The sequence below is a fragment of the Alnus glutinosa genome, chromosome 1 (assembly GCF_958979055.1).
Source record: "Alnus glutinosa chromosome 1, dhAlnGlut1.1, whole genome shotgun sequence".
NCBI classification, from domain to species: domain Eukaryota; kingdom Viridiplantae; phylum Streptophyta; class Magnoliopsida; order Fagales; family Betulaceae; genus Alnus; species Alnus glutinosa.
Window position 1 is genome coordinate 24,616,469 of NC_084886.1, and position 20,749 is coordinate 24,637,217.

The 20,749-nt window shown below is 39.4% G+C and overlaps 1 protein-coding gene across 2 annotated transcripts; it reads left to right on the top strand.

Moving 5' to 3' along the window:
* Positions 1–8,099: 8,099 nt before the first annotated feature.
* Positions 8,100–15,880, top strand: LOC133877729 (uncharacterized). Of its 2 annotated transcripts, none has more exons than XM_062316114.1 (2): positions 8,100–8,386; positions 11,539–15,880. In XM_062316114.1, the coding sequence occupies exon 2, from the start codon at positions 13,233–13,235 to the stop codon at positions 15,087–15,089; it is 1,857 nt and encodes a 618-aa protein (XP_062172098.1). In that variant the 5' UTR covers positions 8,100–8,386; positions 11,539–13,232; the 3' UTR covers positions 15,090–15,880. The 2 variants fall into 2 exon arrangements, with proteins under 2 accessions (XP_062172098.1, XP_062172109.1); XM_062316125.1 differs by having other exon boundaries at positions 11,586–15,880.
* Positions 15,881–20,749: the final 4,869 nt, after the last annotated feature.

The following is a 20,749-nucleotide window of genomic DNA, read 5'->3' on the forward strand; positions in this document are numbered from 1 at the left end:
TTTCCCACAATTATGACAAGTAGGAACAAACTTACCTCTTGTTCCCGATTCATTGGATTTTGGCATCACATGATTATTTAAGTAAGAATTTTCTAAACAAGCTGTATCTACTATCACAGGCATAATATCTAATTCAGAATCAAAAGCATGTGAAGTAGAAGTACTCAAATTATCAACAATCAAGGCAGGCTTGTTAGAAATATCTGAATGAATACAAAGCATGCTCTTCAAATTATCGCTTGAGAATTTTTTTCAAGAGATCTTCAGATTCTTTTAATTTATTCTCAAGTGTATCAATAATGTCAAATAGCATGGTATTCTCAGATCATAAAGAGTCAATCAAAGCATGTGATTTAGATAATTCAACAATCAAAGACTATTTTTCTTGCTTCACCTTTTTGATCTCTTTTGGAGAAACAATTTTATCTACTTTAGCAAAAACTTTAGAGAGCTCAATATCATAATTTTCTTCAGATAACTGAGAGAAATCCATGATAAAAGGTGTAATCAAAAGAATAGAAGTCACAAGAGATGAGGATCACACTCAGGAAATAAATCCTAAACAGAGTGTACCTGCTATGATACCAATTGAAAAATGAAATTGACTTCTAAAAAAAAAAACAATTGTGTGCTATAGTATGCAACAAAATATCACAATGCGGAATTAAAAGAGACAAATATTTTGTTGACGAAGTGGAAACTCAATTAAGAGAAAAACCACTCTGGGGCAGCCAAACCCAGGATATCCACTATTCAAAAGACAAAACTAGATACAAAGTAGTAACACTCACATACCTCTGATGTTGTGGTCGTACCTTGCTCTCTAACGTGTAACCCAACACGAACGCTTCCCAACCAGGTCTCTTACCTGAAGGGGTCTTCAATGGAATCATTTATCTTAGGGCCGTCCCCTAAGATAGACTTTAGTTGTAGCGCAGCAACAGCACACTTGCAATGGCTTGAGAAAGAACAAATCAGCTCCGATAACTTCACAAAATAACTCTTTAAGCTCTGAAGGAATTCAATACCGAATTCTTGCAGTTCTCAATGCCCAGGGGCCTCTATTTATAGGCTGAGGGTTCAAATGGGTGACTGCTGTAATATGTACGGACGCCGTCCAGATGGTGAACCTGAGCCGTCCGGATGAACAACTATGCGACAGAATTTTCAAGATTTTCACTGAAAATCTTTCCTGTTTGAGAGCCGTGTCCGGACGGTGAGGCACTGTCGTCTGGAAGGTCGCAAGTCCGCTGCAAGTAATTTCCATATGAGGCTTCGCGCATCCGGACCAAGGGGGATGGCCGTCCGGACGGTTGATCTTCAACACGCAATTTCCATATCTGTTTAGCGCGCGTCCGGACCATGATAGGCAGGCGTCCGAACGATTGAAGTTGAATACGCGATTTCCTTATCAGATGCACGTGCATCCGGACCATGCTGACAGACGTCCAGACGGTTGTATTTGAATTGTGATTCTTGCCTTAAGGAGAAGCTCGTCCGGACGGAAATCCACATCGTCCGGATGGTTGCAGCAATCTTCCCTTATTTGAACTTGGAAAGAATCTGAAGCTGATTGATCACTGGACGTCGTCCGGACGAGCTGCTGAGATGTTCAGACGGATGCAAGCTGGCATAGAAGCTTCTAGATATAGTGGAGGGTTCAGACGAATGATGCTTGGTTTGTTTGGCGTCCGGATGGTATGGCACGTCGTCCGGACGGCTGGAGCTATGGACAGATGAGCTTCCGGACGGGATGGGACAGTCGTCCAGACGGCTGACAGGGAACCAAAAATCTTCTGACTTGCAAGCAGTACAGAATCTTTTGAAACCCTTCTGAATAGTGGAATCCATGTTATAAAGCATCTTTACAAACAAGTGATTTTCTCCAACAGAATAAAGCCAATTACAAACTAACAAAGCGAATAAAAAATATCTTAATGCCTTGGTTACTTCATCTAATGGGGATCCTATTGAATTTTGAGGTATTGAGTCATGCACATTGAAATCAATTTGAAGCTTCTTAAATGTGTGTTAGTTCATTTTACACCAACTTGAACTTGGGTTATCTCTGTCAACAATTGGCAAATGTGTAGACTTTGGAATTCTTAAATGATTTGAAGATGGAGTTTATCTTGATAACCTTGCTAATTTTTAGTTTGTGTTGGCTGCATTCTGTTTGACAAAATCGTTATTATGTAATGTTGCCATTTTATCAAGGATGCCGTTTATTTTGGAGTCTTCCATTCAGAAAAGTGGTTCAAGCTGTTCAAAGAAGATTTTATGTAGATTCCAATTCAGAGAAGTCGGATCCCAAGTTTTCGTCGGGACGGCCCAGTCATACGACCAGACGCCCATTAGTGTCTAGAAAATTTGAACAATTCAAGGTTGCATTTTTCCGGACGTCATGGAAACACGTCTAGATGCCAGTCAGAGTTCGAGAAGTTTTTGGATTTCCTTTGCAGACACGTATATGGGAAGACAGCTGCATCCATCCGAACGTCAGGGCAACATCGTTCGGACGAGGTCCTTAATAAGGCAAGATGTGGAGAAGAATTGCAACCGTCCGGACGCGGTCCTTATTATGGAAATTACATGCATCAGAGTTGCAACCGTCCGAACGCTAGGGCAACATCGTCCGGATGTGGCCTTAATATGGACAACGTGAAGCACGTTATGGAAAGAAAGTTGCATAGTTGTCCGTTCTGACGGCCTCAGCTTGCGTCTGGACGCGTCCTAGAGAAAATTGAATTAGTGTCGATTTAGGTCTTCTATAGCCTATAAATAGAGGCTGCTAGGCATACATTTTTTACAGAATTCAGTATTGAATTATTTAAAGCTTAGAAAGGGTGTTTGGGAAGAAATTGTGAAGATCTACTAGCTCTCAAGCTTTTGCCGTTGTGCTGTTGCTATGCTCGTAATTGAAGTCTATCTTAGGGAGGAGCCCTAAGGTAAGGGAATCCATAGAAGACCCTTTCAAGTAGGAAACTTGGTTGGGAGACATTCATGTCGGGTTACGTGTCAAAGTGCAAGATACAATTGCTGCATCAGGAAGAGTGTTACTGTCTTTGTACTAGCTTTGTCTTCTAATAGTGGATTTCCTGGGTTTGGCTACCCCAGAGTAGTTTTTCTCTTAATTGAGTTTCCACTTCGTTAACAAAATATTTGTGTTCTTTAAATTCCGCATTTATAATATTTTGTTACACATTGTGCACACACACATTGTAAATTAAAAGTCATTTATTTTTCACTAATGAATAGAAAATCATTGTTCTTTTGACATTTCATTCTTAGGAAAAGCATGATCTTGCATAATGTTTGTGGGTAGCATTTCTGGCAAAAACTCACGACACTTCACTCATTTACTTGGGAGGCCTGGTGGTTTGAAAGACCAATTGCATTTCAGTTTTAGTTTTCTTTTGTAGTGCTAAAGACTAGCAATGTGTAAGTTTAGGGGTGTGATGAGCATTGAATGTTGCACATTCAAGCCCTTAACTCACATATGTTAGCCTCTTAGTCTAATTGTGATATAATGATTTGCACATTTTTTATGTTAGTAGCACTCTCAAGAGACAAGGGAAAAACGCAAGCAATTCTTTAGACCTAAAGGCTAAAATCCATCACAAGACTCAATTTAGCATTCTAAACTATCAGACATGCTCGAGATCAACTCAAACAGCTCGAGCACAGGACCATTCCGCTTGAGCACAAATCATCTAGGCTCGAGTGCATCAAAAGCAATTAGGCTCGAGTGCAGAAGGAACTAGGCTCGAGCGCAATTGAGGTTGAGCGCACATCCAAAGGGCTTAAGCGCAATCGGAGGTGGCAGAACTAGTAGTAGCATGAAACCAGAAAAGGAAAGACCTTTTCCTTCTTCCTACTTGGACTAGAATTCCTAGATAGCCATGAAATCAACTAGGGTTTCTCTTGTACTCTATAAATACACCTTCTATTTGTGCATTATACACACAACTTTTTAGAGAATAGAAATCAATGAGATTAGTGGCTAGGGTTTGGAGAAATGAGTTCTTATTTTCCAACAGCTTCTTGGAATGGAATTCTCTTCAACAGGGGCGATTTCCAACATCTCCGTGAGTGGCTAAATCCTTCATAGGGTATTAATGTACCCCTCTCCGAAGTAATAATGGTGTAATTGTAATTTCTCTTGGGAATTTCATATCATGAGTATTGGTTGTTTAATCTTGAGAATATTTCTTATTGTCTAAATTCAATTTTGATAAATCTTTTATCTTATCTTAGAAATTTGTTTATCTTGATTGAACTCAACCTTCTTATTTTTTGTGATCATATGAACGATGGTTTTATAATAGTATTAATGGACACGAAATCATGAGGGTTTGATAGGCCATGCTTAGTAAGAATAAATTGTTTTACACCCTAGTAAGTTTAATTTAGGTAAATCAATTTGTTCTTATTGAAAGATGAGTTATGCTTATTCCTTGATTACATGTATGCTAATTAATTGATTTGATAATTCATATTAAGGGAAGAATGGATCGTTCTGCATCTTAGTGGTTCAATGAACGATCCATTCCAACCAAAGATGGATTATTCTTATTTCTTAATACAAGTGCTTTCTTTATGACATCGTTGGGTGCTCGACACACACTTATACTCATGTTCATGTTATTCCCTTGATAATTGCAATTTACCATTATTATGAGGTTAGTGGTGAAATCAACACTCTATCTTTTTCCTTACTACATTCTCATTTACTTTTACTTATATTAGTGATAATTGATACAAAAACAATCAACTCCTTCTCTGGAGTTTATTATAATTAATCTTGAATACTATTCATGACATAAACCTACAATACTTGAGGTTCGACACCCTCACATAGACCCTATCCTACAAAGATTTGTTCTATTGTATTTTAATTTCTAGTTGTAATGCTAGGGACTAGCATTATGTAAGTTTAGGGGTGTGATAAGTCTTGAATTATTCGATTCAAGACCCCTTAATTTGCATTTGTTATATCTAGTTTGTGTTGTGTATATAACGTTTTATTGTAGTTTTGTGTTTTGTCTTAATTTCAGGTCTTAGTTGAAATCTAGCTCAAAACACTTGAATTAGACCTGAAAATACATCGAGGGCAATTTGGTCATTTCCAGAGTTCAAAGTTGATCCTAAAAAGATGAAAAATCGGCTAAGGCAAATCGATTGATCGATTATTTCTTCAATAAAGAAATAGATTGATCGCATCATCAGTCGAAGAAATTTGATCGATCAATTATATTTGCAGCCATGAAGTCGATCGATCGAACCTGGATATTTTGACACCACACCACATCACTTGGGATACTACAACTGAGGCTCATGCATTGGTTTATGCGGGTCGGACTATGGATATTCCATCTTTTGTTAAGACATGCATATATATATATATATATATATATATATATAGCTTGTGTCGCATATCCTACTTATTTTGTATAGCCATTCTTTTGATTTAAATAATATTTGATTAAGCCTTAAACAGATAGATAGATGTATAGCTTTGATGTTGTATTTACTTATCTTAGTTATGAAATTTAGTTTTTGCTGCATTGTGTTATCTCTAATATATTATGCATATGTTATGAGATTAATTAGGTTAATGTTTAGTCATGCCACTATAATGATTTCGTCTTGTATAAAAAAATGGGTCGTTACACCTGGAGAGAGAAAATAGAGAGAGAGAGAGAGAGAGAGAGAGAGAGAGAGAAATGGAAGGGAAGATGAGATTTTGAGAAGAGACTAAGATAAGGAAGTGTGATTGGAATATAAAAACTTAGAGAAAGCTTCAAGGGTAAGATTCTAACACCCTCCTCTTTCAGTTTCTTGAAGTTTTTACTGATTGTTGATACTTATATTTACTATTTTGAGATTTATGAGATATAGGTTTGTGTTGGGTTAATGGGTTTGTTGTTTACGATTTCTAGGATGAATCTTAGGGTGATTGATATTGTTTATTGAGTGGGTAGGTTATAGTTTTGTTAAGAATATGTTATTTCATTATTTTACCATGATTAACCCACTGTTTAGAGAGATTAAACTTAGACCCATGTGTTTTAGAGATATATTATGATAGATTTGTCGTTGGGTTAGTAGGTCTAAGTTTACAAGTTGGATATTATGAATTTGGTGTTGCTTTCTGGGAAGATTAATGAGGGTTAGAGATTAGATGTTTAGATGGACATTGATATGTATGGAAGTTATATTTGGGCTTAGAATCGTATTAAGAAGTGAAATCAAGCCTTGGATAATGTTAGGATGAGCTAAGCTAGGACCTTTTAGAAATAGGGGTTCTGCTAGACTGGCCAAACGTTCGACACAAATACCAAACGTTTGATTCTGATTGTTTGACACATGTACCAAATGTTCGATGGTCATACAGAATGACAATTTTGCCTTCATTTAGTTTTAGGAGTATTTTAGCTTTGATTAAGACTAATGATAGACCCTTTCACAAATTTGGACGTTGTCGACTGTCAAGGGATTTACCCGGGGGAAATTCATGACTAATGTGAATAAAATTCACATGGATACTTGTTATTATCATTTTTGCCGCATTACATTATTATTTTGCGTACCAAAATATGCATGTTTACAACTCACATGAAAATACTTTTTGATTACTATAAACTCTATTTTGTTAAAATGAGTGATTAATGATAAGATAATAAAAATGTTGAATTTATGAAAAGTATGCATGTAAAGGATTGTGAATATTAAATTGCATCACATGACATGGTACATCGGTACGTGCAGGACAACGGCCATGGGCTTACTATTATACAAGTTATTCTTTATGGTCAAAGGTTTATTTATTTTTATGTTTGGCATTGGATCCAATGGTTGTTTTGTAATTGGTGCACCATGCTTGAATGCAGGTTACGGGCATTAATAGCAACGTGGGCTACCCGAGGTCAGACTTGGTTGGGCTGTTAATGATGGATGGTAGCGTACATGATGTGGTGTGGAGTGTACAATAAAAATCACTCGCAATAAAATGAAACATTGTAAGATATAGTCTATGTAAGGGTGTCGAGCCTTAAGGATTGTAGGTTTTGTATCGTTAAGTTTACCAAGATTAATTACAATATAATCTGGAGAGGGAGTTGATTGGTTTGTAGCAATTATTACTAAATTAAAATGTAAATGAAAGTGTAAAGTAGAAAGGAGAAATATAGAGGATTGATCTCACCTCTAACCTCATCATAATGGTAAATTACATTTGACATGGGAGTTTAACGTACATGAATAATATGACTCGTGTGTGTGTGTGTGTGTATCAAGTACCCAACGATGTCGTCAAGAAAATTGTTTTATTAAGAAATAAGCATAGTTCATCTTTCGGCAAGGTATGAATACTCTACCTAGTAGAACAACTCATTCTTCCTAGGCATGAGTTATCAAATATCTCAATTAGCTTACACATAATCAAGGAATAAGCATAGCTCATCTTTCGGCAAGCATAAATAGTTTTACCTAAATTAAACTAACTAGGGCGTAAAACAATTTATTCTTTCTAGGAATGGTCTATCAAACCCTCTTAATCCTGTGTCCATTAAAACCATTGTAAAACCATCGTTTACATAATCACAAAAAATATGAACGTTGAGTTCTGTAAAGACCAAGAAAAATAAATAGGAATTTAGCATTTAATAAATTATATTTATTAAATAGATGGGACTAATAATCAGATTTTAAGTAATAATATTTATGTTATGAAAATAAAATACAACGGAGTTAGATAGACAATTATGATAATAGGTCATATTTGAATAAATAATTAATTTCATTGATTTAAGTGTAAGCTTAAATATATGTGGGACTAAATGATATGATTTTAATAAAACGGGATCCCACCAAAATTCACATAAGTTTGAGGTTTTAAATAAAAAAAAAAATCTAATCTTGGCCATGTGGCATCACCTGATAGGCTAGTGGGGATTTCATTATCTCTTCCCACCCACTCACAGCTTGCCACGTGTCCCACTTATCTCCTCTATCTTCCCTTTTCTTTTTTCTTTTTTTTTCTTTTTTTTTTTTTTTTTTCTTCTTTCTCTTTTCTCCTCTCCTTCTCTTGGGGACTGCACGATTTCCCCTTTCTCTCCTTTTCTTTTCCTTCTTCTTCCTTCCCTCTTCTCTCGGATCCGCAGCAGACCCACGCCCTCTCCCCCTCTCTGATTCTCTTCTTCCCCACGCACCAGCAGCACCCGATCCCTCCCTCCATTTCCCTTCCTCTCTTCTCCCTCCCCCACGCGCAGCTCCCCTTCTCCCACTTCTTTTCGGCACACACACACACACTAACCCGTGAGATTGCTGCCGAGAGAGAGACTTCTTGTAGTGAGAGAGAGAATCCGAAATGCAGTCCACCAAGGTAAAGAAATTGTCCTTCCAGTAGCTTTTAAATTCAGATTTTGAATATGGGTTTCCTTGATTTTCCTGTAGAACTGATTTGGGTTTTCCTAGGGTTTGAGTTCTATTGAATTGCTTTGGGTTGGTTGATTTAGGTTTTTGGATGTTGGATTTTGTGGGTTTTGATTAGGTTTTGCTTAAGATTAAATTCTAGGGTTTCATGGGGACTTTTGAAGGGGGATGGTCGAATGGGTTTTTTCCCCTACATAGTTTCGGTTCTTGGTAGCTTTAGATGATGTTCTTATGGGTTAGTGTTTGATTTTAGGCTCTCTTGTGAGTTCTAGTTGCAAGAACCGAATGGGTTCTTGTTGGGTTTCAGTTTTGATAGTTAATTTATGGTGTTTTAGTTCTTTAATTTCCATTGAATATTTGAGTTTGTTTGGATTGGTCGATTTCTTGAATTTCAGGTGGATTGTGGAATAGCTTGAGGTAATTGAGAGAGGGGCTGATTGTAGGGACCTTGATGGAAGTATTTTGTTAGATCCGAATTTAGGATTGATGTTAACCGAAATTGAAGTTGATGGATGTGTTTCCCTTGGCCTTAATTTGTTATTTTTCATGGGTATTTTCTAGCATGACCGAATGGATGAGTGTTATGTGTTGGATGAACTATGGTTTGTGGAGGTTATAAAGGGCTGAATATGGTAAGGTTAGAATATGAGCTTAGGTGTTTGATTTACAACAATGATTGAGTCTTTAGATAATGTAGTTTTAGTTATATTGACTTATTATGGATTGTTGTTTCGATGTTGATTGTAAGACTAATAGAAGAGTTGATTTTAATATGAAAATGAGGATTTCAAAGTATTTGTGGGAATGAAGTTGAGTTGACTTTAGAAGGGGATTGAAAGGTATTGCTATGTGATTTTGCGGAAAGTCTATGGGTGTCCCCTTAAGAACAATGAGTTCATTTGGATGTCTAGGGAATGGATTGTGAATTAATGGTTGAATCCCGCATTATGATTTATTGGTATGTTGACTAAGAAATTGTATTAGGTTATGGTGATAGATGATAAGGTTTTGGTTTTGTACTAATTGGGTGATGAGAAACAAAGCAACAAAGTTTAAGGTCCTAAGATGGATACCAAGTGAATAAGTAATTAAACAACCAATGCATTTATTCTTGTTGAGTAAAGTAGTTGTGTAGTAATGGATTAGGCTTAAGTGTTGTATTTGTATGCATGTATATGGTTTAAGTATAAATATTGTTAACTTAGTAAATGAAATGACAAGCTATAAAAATGATTAACAATAATAGTAGGCAAATAAAAGAGTAAATGCATTTTATGTCAATAAACAAGATACAATAGGAACCCAGAACCAATGGTAAATCTAATAGTAGCTAGGGGTACCTAGCTAGCTTTAGATGCGGGTGATGCGATGCGTGAGCACGTGGGTAGTTTATACGTCATAGAGTATAGATTCAATAGCTTAGTCTAATATCATATGAAGGCACGAAAGGTGGAGACTTCAATTGTTCCCAAACAGTGAGTTCAAGGTAACTAGAACGTGGGGATATTCGAGTCATGAATCCAATGCAGCCAAGGTGAGTATTCTACTCACTGAGAGATCTTATGAAGTTAGATATATGAATTGCTATGTTTAGTTTAATTTGATGTTAACTTTACGATGATGATTTGGTATATGTAATTATGAACTATATGGTGAATATGATATATGTTAATGAATTGATATTAAAGGATGCATGAGATTTGTATTGCGAATGATGGCATGACGTTGTATTGACGTTGAGTATTGCATGAGATTTATGTTGTGAATATGATATATGTTGATGAATCTTGGTTGTTTAGGATTATGGAATTTGTTGATAAAATTGTTTGTGATTGAGTTGGGATATAGTGGATTGTAGATTTTATGGATAAATAGATGTTGATGAGATTGGTTGTATTTATGATTATAGAATAGTGGATAAAAATATATGTGACTGTGTTGTGAGAATTGCGATGATAAGTCTATATTGATATGTTTGAAATGGCTTGGTGTTGAATAACATGAAGTTGGAAAGATGGTTTGTGTAGTATGAGATTATGTGTTAAATGTGAGTTTGTTGTGGAATGTGGTATGTGTTGAAAGAAAGATGTTTGGGAATACACATGTGATGATATATATATATAGTGTAGATGCTTTGGTATTATAATAACCCAGTAGTTGATAAAGGTAAGTCTAGGATATGTGGCTCTAGCACTTGTGTATGGTTGCCCTATGGGTATCTGGCTTTATGGGCGATGTTAAAGGTAAGTCTAGGGTATGTGGCTCTAGCACTTGTGTATGGTTGCCCTGTGGGTATGTGGCTTTATGGACGGTGTTAAAGGTAAGTCTAGGGTATGTAGCTCTAGCACTTGTGTATGGTTGCCCTGCGGGTATGTGGCTTTACGGGCGGTGTTAAAAGTAAGTCTAGGGTATGTAGCTTTAGCACTTGTGTATGGTTGCCCTGCGGGTATGTAGCTTTACGGGCTGTGTTAAAGGTAAGTCTAGGGTATATGGCTCTAGCACTTGCATATTGTTGCCCTGCAGGTATGTGGCTTTACGGGAGGTGTTAAAGGTAAGTCTAGGGTTTGTGGCTCTAGCACTTGCGTATTGTTGCCTTGTAGGTATGTGGCTTTGCGGGAGGTGTTAAAGGTAAGTCTAAGGTATGTGGCTCTAGCACTTGCGTATTGTTGCCCTGTGGGTATGTGGCTTTACCGGCGGTGTTAAAGATAAGTCTAGGGTATTTGGCTTCAACACTTGTGTATTGTTGCCCTGCAGGTATGTGGCTTTACGAGCGGTGTATGGTAAGCCTAGAGTCGTAGCTCTAGCACATGTGAGTTGATATTCTTGAGTTGTAGCATCTAGCTATGGAGTTGGTGAGTTCGGGTCTTGTTTATGGTACATGTGGTAGATTGCTGTTGGAAACTGTGATAATATATAAGTGGGTGATGAACAGCATGACTTGTACTTGATAATGTGTTGCTATGTGAACTTAATGATTTGTGAATAACACTGTTGAACCCAACATGCATTTATGTTTGTGCATTGTTTACCTAGTGAGTTTTATATCACTGAGGCATCGGTAATTATTACTGAGGCGGTGAACTCACACTTTCACCTATACAGATGTGGCTACCACTACAATCCTATAGATGGAGCTTCTTTGGATGCAGGTACTGGTGATGCGGAGGATGACTTCGTTGCAAACTAGTTGGAGTACTATGACTAAAGCATGTCGCTTGAGTCGTAGGGGTGTCAGACTTGGATAGTCTCTTTTGTTGTATATTTTGCATATGGCTAATGGACTTGTAACACTTAGATGATAGCCATTCTTTTGTCATGTATAATTTATGCTTAAGCCTTAAACAAATAGATGTTAATTGGCTCTTTTGTGTAACGGACAATTTATATTTATGATGTTGACTTCTTGTTAGTATTTTGGCCTCATTCTGTGTTTGGACAAAATCACTTATGTAAAGTTACTGTAAATAGGGATTCCACTTGTCAGAGCATTTTCAGAAGACTTTGAATTGCGAAAAAAATAGAAGATTTTAGATTCCCTGTCAGCCGTCTGGACGACGTGTCATCCCGTCCGGACGCCCATATGTCAATTGTTCCATCCGTCCGGACGACGTGTTCATCCCGACCGAATGCCAGACAGACCAGCATCATCCATCCGGACAACGTATCTTTTCCGTCCGGACCCTACACTATATCGAGAAGCTTCTATTCCAGCTTGCATCCGTCCGGACATCGCAGCAGCCCGTCCAGATGCCTATCAGTACTCGAACAGTCTCATATTCTTTCCAAGTTCTAATAAAGGGAAGATCGATCAACCGTCCGGACGATGTGGTATCCCATCCGGACGCGCGTCTCCTTAAGGCAAGAATCGCAATTCAAATATAACCTTCTGGACGTCAATCAGCCTTGGTCTGGACGCGTGCTCATCAGTTAAGGAAATTGCCGATTCGACTTCAACCATCCGGACGTCTTCCTTTCTTGGTCCGGACGCACGCATAACAGATATGGAAATTGCGTGTTGAAGAATTTCCGTCTGGACGTTCATCCCCCTTGGTCCGGACGCGCCAAGCCTTATATGGAAATTACTTGCAGCGGACGTGTGACCATTCAAACATCAGTGTCTCACCGTCTGGACGCAGGTCTTAAATAGGAAAGATTTTCAGCAAAATTTTTGGAAAATCCTGTCGCACAGTTGTCCGTCTGGACGGCCCAAGTTCACCGTCCGGACGGCGTCCGTACATATTACTGCAATCGCCCATTCTGCACCTCAGCCTATAAATAGAGGCCCCTGGGCATTGAGAACTGCAAGAATTCAGTATTGAATTCCATAAGAGCTCAGAGAAGTTCAAGATCCCTCTGAAGTCATTTCAAGTGTGCTGTGCTACAACTGAAGTCTATCTTAGAGGTCGGCTCTAAGGTAAGGAATTCCATTGAAGACACCTTCAGGTAGGAGACCTGGTTGGGAAGCGTTCATGTTGGGTTACACTTCAGAGAGCAAGGTACGACCACTGCATCGGGTTAATGTGAGTGTTACTATCTTGTATCTAGCTTCGTCTTCCGAATAGTGGAATTCCTGGGTTTGGCTGCCCCGGAGTGATTTTTCTCTTAATTGAGTTTCCACTTCATCAACAAAAACTATGTGTCTTTTATTTTCCGCTGTGCTTGATTTTTTGTTGGCACTTGTTGCACACACTTTCTTTTAGAAGTCAATTTCAATTTTCAATTGGTATCAGAGCTTGCTACACTCTGAGAAGATTAAATTCTTGAGTGTCATTTATTTTTGACTTCTATTTGCTACTATGTCTCAAACTCTTAATTCTGTTCCTACCTTCGATGGTACGAACTATGGCTATTGGAAAGTTCGGATGCGATTCTTTTTAAAATCTATTGACTGTTGGAATATTGTTGAAACTGGTTGGACTAATCCAGAGGATAAAACACTTGAGACAGTCCCTTTGAAAAACACCCGACTTTCCAATGATAAAGCCCTCCATGCTCTATGCCAAGCACTTTCTCCTTCTGAATTCGCCAAAATTTCAAACTGCGAATCAGCCAAAGAAGCATGGCAAATCTTGGAAACAACATATGAAGGTACGAAACTTGTTAAATCTGCCAAACTTCAAATATTGATATCAAGATTTGAAGAAATTAAGATGTTGGAAGAAGAGACCTTTGGAGAGTTTTACTCCAAGATGAGTGACCTGAGGAACTCCATGGTGAGTCTTGGGAAACCTATCTCGGATGTAAAACTCATCCGAAAGATTCTAAGATCTTTGCCTGAGCGTTTCAGAATCAAGGTGACCACCATTGAAGAAAGCAAGGATCTTGAGGAGATGAAGATTGAAGAGCTGGTAGGATCTCTTCAAACATATGAGCTATCTCTGCCCCCGGTCAAGAAGATAAAGACCATTGCTCTAAAAGCTTCCAAGAAGAAGGTAGAAGCATCATCTGAAAATGACTTGGAGGATGAAGAAAAGGCTGTGGCTATGTTAGCCAAAAATTTCAGAAGACTGATGAAAGATGATCGTTTCAAGAAGAAGTTTTTTGAAAGAGTTAAGAAATCTCCCAGAGAAGCTGAACCTGAGGAAGAAGATCAGAAAGATCCCAGAGGACCCCGATGTTTTGAATGCTCAGGCTTTGGGCATATCCGGGCCGATTGCGGGAATCTTAGAAAGGGCAAGGGGAAAGCGTACAATGTGACTCTCAGTGATGAGTCAGAAGAAGAAGCTCCAGAGTTTAAGAAATTTCTGGCCTTTGTAGCCCCACATGTTGAAGAAGAAGACTCGTATTACTCGGAGCATAGTGATAATGAGGAAGAGCTCAAAGAGGCTTACAAGACACTCTACATAGAGTATGAGAAACTGAGGGAAGGCCGAAAGCAGCACCTTAATGATCTAAATAGTTTGCAGACCGAGAAGAGTTCATTGCTGCTCAAAGTACAAGAGCTTGAGGAAAAGCTACTAGAGACGCAGCTCCAGCTAGAGAGAGTCACTGATGAGAAGTTGACTCGTATGCTGTCTATCCAGAAGAGCCCATATGACAAAACTGGCCTCGGGTATGTAGCTCCCTCTTCTGATGTTCCTTCTTCCTCAAAGACTGTGTTTGTAAAACCTACAGTCCCAGAGCCTCCTCCCACTGTTGAAGGTAAAAAGAAGAAAAATGTCAACGATGATGTTCCAGGCACTCAGAAGCCTCATTCCATCAGAAGACCTCCCATTTGCCATCACTGCGGTCTCAGTGGGCATGTTCGCCCTCAGTGCTCTCTTCTGAAAGCACAAAAGGCCAAAGCCAAGCAAGAAGTGCCCAGACAAGCTCATTATGGCACTAGACCTACGGCTCAGCATCGGACTCCATGGCATCAGGCACCTTACCAAGCACCAAGGTATCAGTATCAAGCCCCTTGGTCTCATGCTCCTCAGCATCAGCGGCCTCAGCAGCGATTTGTACCAGCCAATCACAGTGGCACCTACAAGAGCAAACCCAAGCAGCTTAGAAGGCCTCAGAAGATGAAAGAAGAGCAATACTCCAGTAAGCCTCCTATCTGGATGCAGAATATGATGGAGTGGATGATGCAGTCCTGCCAGCAACCACCCACTGGAAGGCAGGCATGGGTCAAAAAAGACAGCTACCCCATGAGGGGGTACAGACACACCTAGTAGTTTCGGGTGTTCATGCTTAGGATTCAGTTCCTAATCCTATGGCATCAGGTTTGATTGTTCAGTTTACTTGACATATTGTTATATGCAATCTAGGAACTAGTTGTGTTTGCCCCCTATGTTTCTTGAGAGAACTGTATAGGTACTTTTTGGGGAAGACAGAAAAAGCAGGTCGAGCGACTGTTTTTCTGTAGTGGCATCATTGAGCGTGTACAGGTTTGATCTTGCCTTTGCATATGATGTCTTTTCCATATTGCTTGTTGTTTTATTTTTTTTGTTTTTAAAAAAAAAATGGGGAGAATTTGCAGGATTTATTTTCTCTTGGCGTTTTAGATATTGCATGTCTTTTTGCCTGATAACTCAAATCTGTGAGCATTAATCTACTCTGCTTAGATATAATTGAGAGTTTATGACTATATTGGCCAAGTATTTTTCCTGTTTATGCAAAAAGTAGGATAGCTTCTTTTCCTCACGCGATGAAAAAGTGCACTATCCCGGGCTCCCCTAAAGGTACATCTTTCCTTCTCTAGCCTCTTTGTTTCTAGAAATTCTGGATAAGAGAAGAAGTTTTTGATAAGATGACCAAATTTACCTCATGCTAGTTGAACCTAGAGCCTATAAACTCTGGCACTCCCTATAGTTTGCAGCACCATAAGAAACAAGCAGTTAATCGTATGAAATCTATGCTTTACAGTATATATTCTCTGTTTATGTGCTACATTTGCGTTATGCCTTGCCCTTTACGTACAAGTAAAATATTTACGTTGTCCTTCATTGTACAAGTAAATCACTTAGATGCTACATCGCAGGGGGAGTGCATCAGATGAGGGTGGCTAGACCCTAGTAAGGTTTGACTTTTGGCTTATCCTCCATTTATTTTTTCTCCTGTCTAAGAAAATCTGGTTGCTATTGGTCAAAATATTGAAAGTCATACCTTGTGAGAAAAGAGTCTTCACACACACACACGTGCATTGAGTGAGTTGAGTTGTCTATTTGAAATTTTCTATGACCAGGAAAAATACTTGTGCTAATTAAAATCACAACTCTCTTTTCTATCTCTGTTTAGTTTTGAGATGCTCTCTGATTGTGTTATCAGTTGATTATACATGCATGTTCTGACACTGACTTGAGAAAATTTTATCTCTGTAAAATTTTCTTCAGTTTTTCTAGTGTTTTAGTGTGGAGTGTCCGGACGGTCCCTCTTGGCGTCCGGATGGGTGGAGTTCAGCAGTTCGAACGGTTCCTGTTTTGGAGGACGGCGTTCTGAAGTCTGGACGGAATCTGTTCCACGTCCGGACGTAAGCTGTCATCCTCGTCCGAACGGGTAATTTAATTCGTGCGGACGTGCGTAACCGTTTTGCTCCTTTCTGAGGCAGTGCGCGTCTGGACGTCATCAAAACACCGTCCGGACGGGTACCCCACAGAGGCTATAAATTGCCCAGTTCGTCGCTTTCTCCCCTCATACCCCACAAATTTTTCTCCTTGGCTTCTTGTGAGTACGTTCTTTTAGTTTTTGGAGTGATTTCATTTTCTATGTGCATTCTCACTCTCATTCCAGATATTTTTTTCTTGTCTTATTTCTTTCAATTTATTTTACAATTGTTAGATTTTTTTTGGAATGTTTTTGGGATATTTGCCATGATAAAATTCCTTGGACTTAATTGTGATATTCTATGTTTTTATTTTTACAAAAGTCCTTGTTACTGCTGTTATTCTGCCAAATTTTTATTACACTAACAAGAATATTTTTTTTGATTATTTTTGTCAAAATTCTTGTTGGTTCTTTTGCAGAATCATGTCTGCCATCAGCTCTCAACTCCAGGTCCGCCAGAGGACAAAGGAAGAGCAGAGTGCCTTCCAAGCCAAGATCATGGACCGCAATGTCCTCGCTGAGCGGAACGTGGTCCGTGCTGACATCATGGTGCCTCCATTGGATAGCATTTATGAGACTATCCAGACCTATCACTGGGGTTACCTCTACACTTGTGCCTGCATCGTCCTCACCAGGCTAGTCAGGCTCTTCTATGCCAACCTTGAGGTGGCTCAGGATGATGAACATGGGGTGGTACTACAGTCCACTATTGACGGACACATCATCACTGTAGATCCCCAGACCATCAGTCGGTTCCTCGGAGTACCAATCCTTGATCTTCCTGCTAGTCCTTACAATGAGGTGGTGCTTCCTCCCTCTATGGACGATCTCCGAGAGTTCTTCCATGCCGTTCCACAGGGTGAGGGGCGTCATACCAACATCAGGATTGGTGCACAAGCTCCGGCTCATCGTATGTTGGCCAAAATTGTTCAGCACAATCTCTGGCCAGTTGCCAGGCGCAGTGATCTGATACCGAAGAGGGCACGGTTTGTTTATGCTGTTCGTCTTCGTTTGCCTTTCTGTCTTTGCAAGCATATTCTGGGAGTCATGCTCGAGGCTCGTGATGAGAGCAATACCGGTCTCCCCTTCGGCTGCTTAATCACTCAGATCATCCTTCAGTCAGGTATCAATGTGAATGGAGAGCCTAGGATGAAGATCCAGTAGCCCCTCAGCAAACAGACACTGATGAAGTCGAATGCGCAGCTGCGACGAGAGGATTCTAATGATGACATGCCTGCTGCTATGCATGTTGCTTTTCCAGACGTGGCTTCATCCTCTCATACTGTCCCGCCATCTGAGCTAGAGGCTAATTATTCTCAGATCATGGAGGCCTTAGCTGCCATTCAGGGAGGAATGTCCACCATGCAGCAGTCCATCTCCTCCTTGCAGCTCGAAGTACGATCTATCAACAAGCGGGTGGAGCAGACCCATTTGGACCTTCAGGAGTGCCTTCGAGTCCATCATCCGAACAGCAATGATGATGAGGATGTTGCAGCTCAGACTGTACACATGCTAGAGGATGTTTGATTTCCCTCTGTTTTATTGTTTTTTGTTTATTATTTATTTTGAGACATTTTGATAGTTTCTATTATTTTGTTAAAAACTTAAACTAATATTACTCTGTTTACCCGGGTCCTTCAGAGACCGTTAGGGGGAGTAATTTTTATGACAATTGGTTTCTATTACTCTGTTTTACCGTTTGTCCCTTTGTGACAAAAAGGGAGAGTAATTTTAATTTTTGGACCTGGAATGTATTTCCAAACCGGTCAAGTGATTTAGAATGGCCAAAGGGGGAGTTTGTTAGTATTTTGGCCTCATTCTGTGTTTGGACAAAATCAATTATGTAAAGATACTGTAAACAAGGATTCCACTTGTCAGAGCATTTTCAGAAGAATCTGCACTGCAAAAAAGATAGAAAATTTCAGATTCCCTGTCAGCCGTCCGGACTACGTGTCATCCCGTCCGGACGCCCATCTATCCACTATTCCATCCGTCCGGACGACGTGTTCATCCCGATCGGACACCAGACAGACCAGCATCATCCGTCCGGACGATGTATCTTTTCCGTTCGGACCTTACACTGTATCGAGAAGCTTCTGTTCCAGCTTGCATCCGTCCGGACATCGCAGCAGCCCGTCCGGACGCCTATCAGTACTCGAACAGTCTCAGATTCTTTCCAAGTTCCAATAAAGGGAAGATCGATCAACCGTCCGGACGATGTGGTATCCCGACCGGACGCACTTCTCCTTAAGGTAAGAATCGCAATTCAAATATCACCGTCCGGACGTCAGTCAGCCTTGGTCTGGACGCGCGTTCATCAGTTAAGGAAACTGTTGATTCGTCTTCAACCGTCCGGACGTCTTCCTCTCTTGGTCCGGACGCATGCATAACAGATATGGAAATTGTGTGTTGAAGAATTGCCGTCCGGACGTTCATCCTTCTTGGTCCGGACGCGCTAAGCCTTATATGGAAATTACTTGCAGCGGACGTGCGACCGTCCGGACGTCAGTGTCTCACCGTCCGGACGCAGGTCTTAAATAGGAAAGATTTTCAGCGAAATTTTTGGAAAATCCTGTCGCACAGTTGTCCGTCCGGACAGCCAAAGTTCACCGTCCGGACGGCGTCCATACATATTACTGCAGTCGCCTATTCTGTACCTCAGCCAATAAATAGAGGCCCCTGGGCATTGAGAACTGCAAGAATTCGGTATTGAATTCCACAAGAGCTCAGAGAAGTTCAAGATCCCTCTGAAGCCGTTTCAAGTGTGCTGTGCTACAACTAAAGTCTATCTTAGAGGTCGGCTCTAAGGTAAGGAATTCCATTGAAGACACCTTCAGGTAGGAGACCTGGTTGGGAAGCGTTCGTGTTGGGTTACAAGTCAGAGAGCAAGGTACGACCACTGCATCGGATTAATGTGAGTGTTACTATCTTGTATCTAGCTTCGTCTTCTGAATAGTGGAATTCCTGGGTTTGGCTGCCCCGGAGTGGTTTTTCTCTTAATTGAGTTTCCACTTCGTCAACAAAAACTATGTGTCTTTTATTTTCCGCTGTGCTTGATTTTTGTTGACACTTGTTGCACACACTTTCTTTTAGAAGTCAATTTCAATTTTCACTTCCGAAGTTAGATTTTATATTCTGTTGCATATATTATGTAACTATGATATATCAGGTACATGTTAAAGAATGTGTACATGTTAAGGAATGTAAAAAAAAAAAAAGGGTCGTCACAAGTTCAATCAAGATAAATAATTTTCTAAGACAAGATAAAAGATTTATCAAAATCGAATATAAACATTAAAAACAATCTCAAGATTAAACAACCAATACTCATGTTTATACAATTCCCAAGAGAAAATATAATTACACCATTATGATTTGGAAAGAGTTACATCAATACTCTACGAAAGATTTAGCTGCTCATGGAGAGATTGAAAATCATCTTTGTTGGAGAGAAATCCATCACAGATCGTTGCTAGAAATTCTCCACTTTTTTCTCCAAAATCCTAGCCTCTAATCCTATTGATTTCTATTCTTTAATGTAAACTAATTTGATCTCCTTCAATCTGGACAAGTCTAGGGTATTGATATAGAGGACAAGTGAAATCCTCACGGATTTGTACATATCAAGACATCTAATCCAAATAGAAATCATGAAACAATTCCTAAGTGAATTTGATGTCTTGTTGTCAACTCTGCCGCACGAATGCGCTCGAGCCAGGTTTCTCTTGAGCCTTCATGATGTGTGCTCGAGCCCAATATGTTGGTGTCTTGCGCACGCAAGTCTTCCTATTGCGCTCGAGCTCCTGATGTGCGCTCAATCCCTCTTGATGTGCACTTGAGCCCAGTGTGTTGCGCTCGAGCGTTTTGCCTTGCAGATTGCATGATTTTGCTTTTATTGGATTTGAAGCTTTAAGACAGAAGATTACTTGTGTTTTTCCCTTGGTTCCTGATTGTTCTATTAACATAAAAATAATACAAAGCATCATATCACAATGAAACTAAGAGGCTAATAATGCGAGCTAAGGGGCTTGAATGTACAACATTCAGTCCTCATTAGTACATATCTTGGGTAGACCATATGGAATTGAACTATGATATAATTATTTTATTACAGCATATATTATATCTATATTGCATCCATAATCATTTTATCAAAAGAAGAACTATAATTTTCATTGTTACATGTGATTTATAAATAAAAGATTTCATCACACGATAACCTGTCACTATGCGTATTATTACTTATTAAGTCGTGGACTTACGTTTTTATCTTTTTCACATATGAAAC

What these genes read in the sequence shown, in the direction of transcription:
- LOC133877729 (XM_062316114.1), top strand. Translation starts at nt 13,233, where the DNA reads ATGTCTCAAACTCTTAATTCTGTTCCTACCTTCGATGGTACGAACTAT.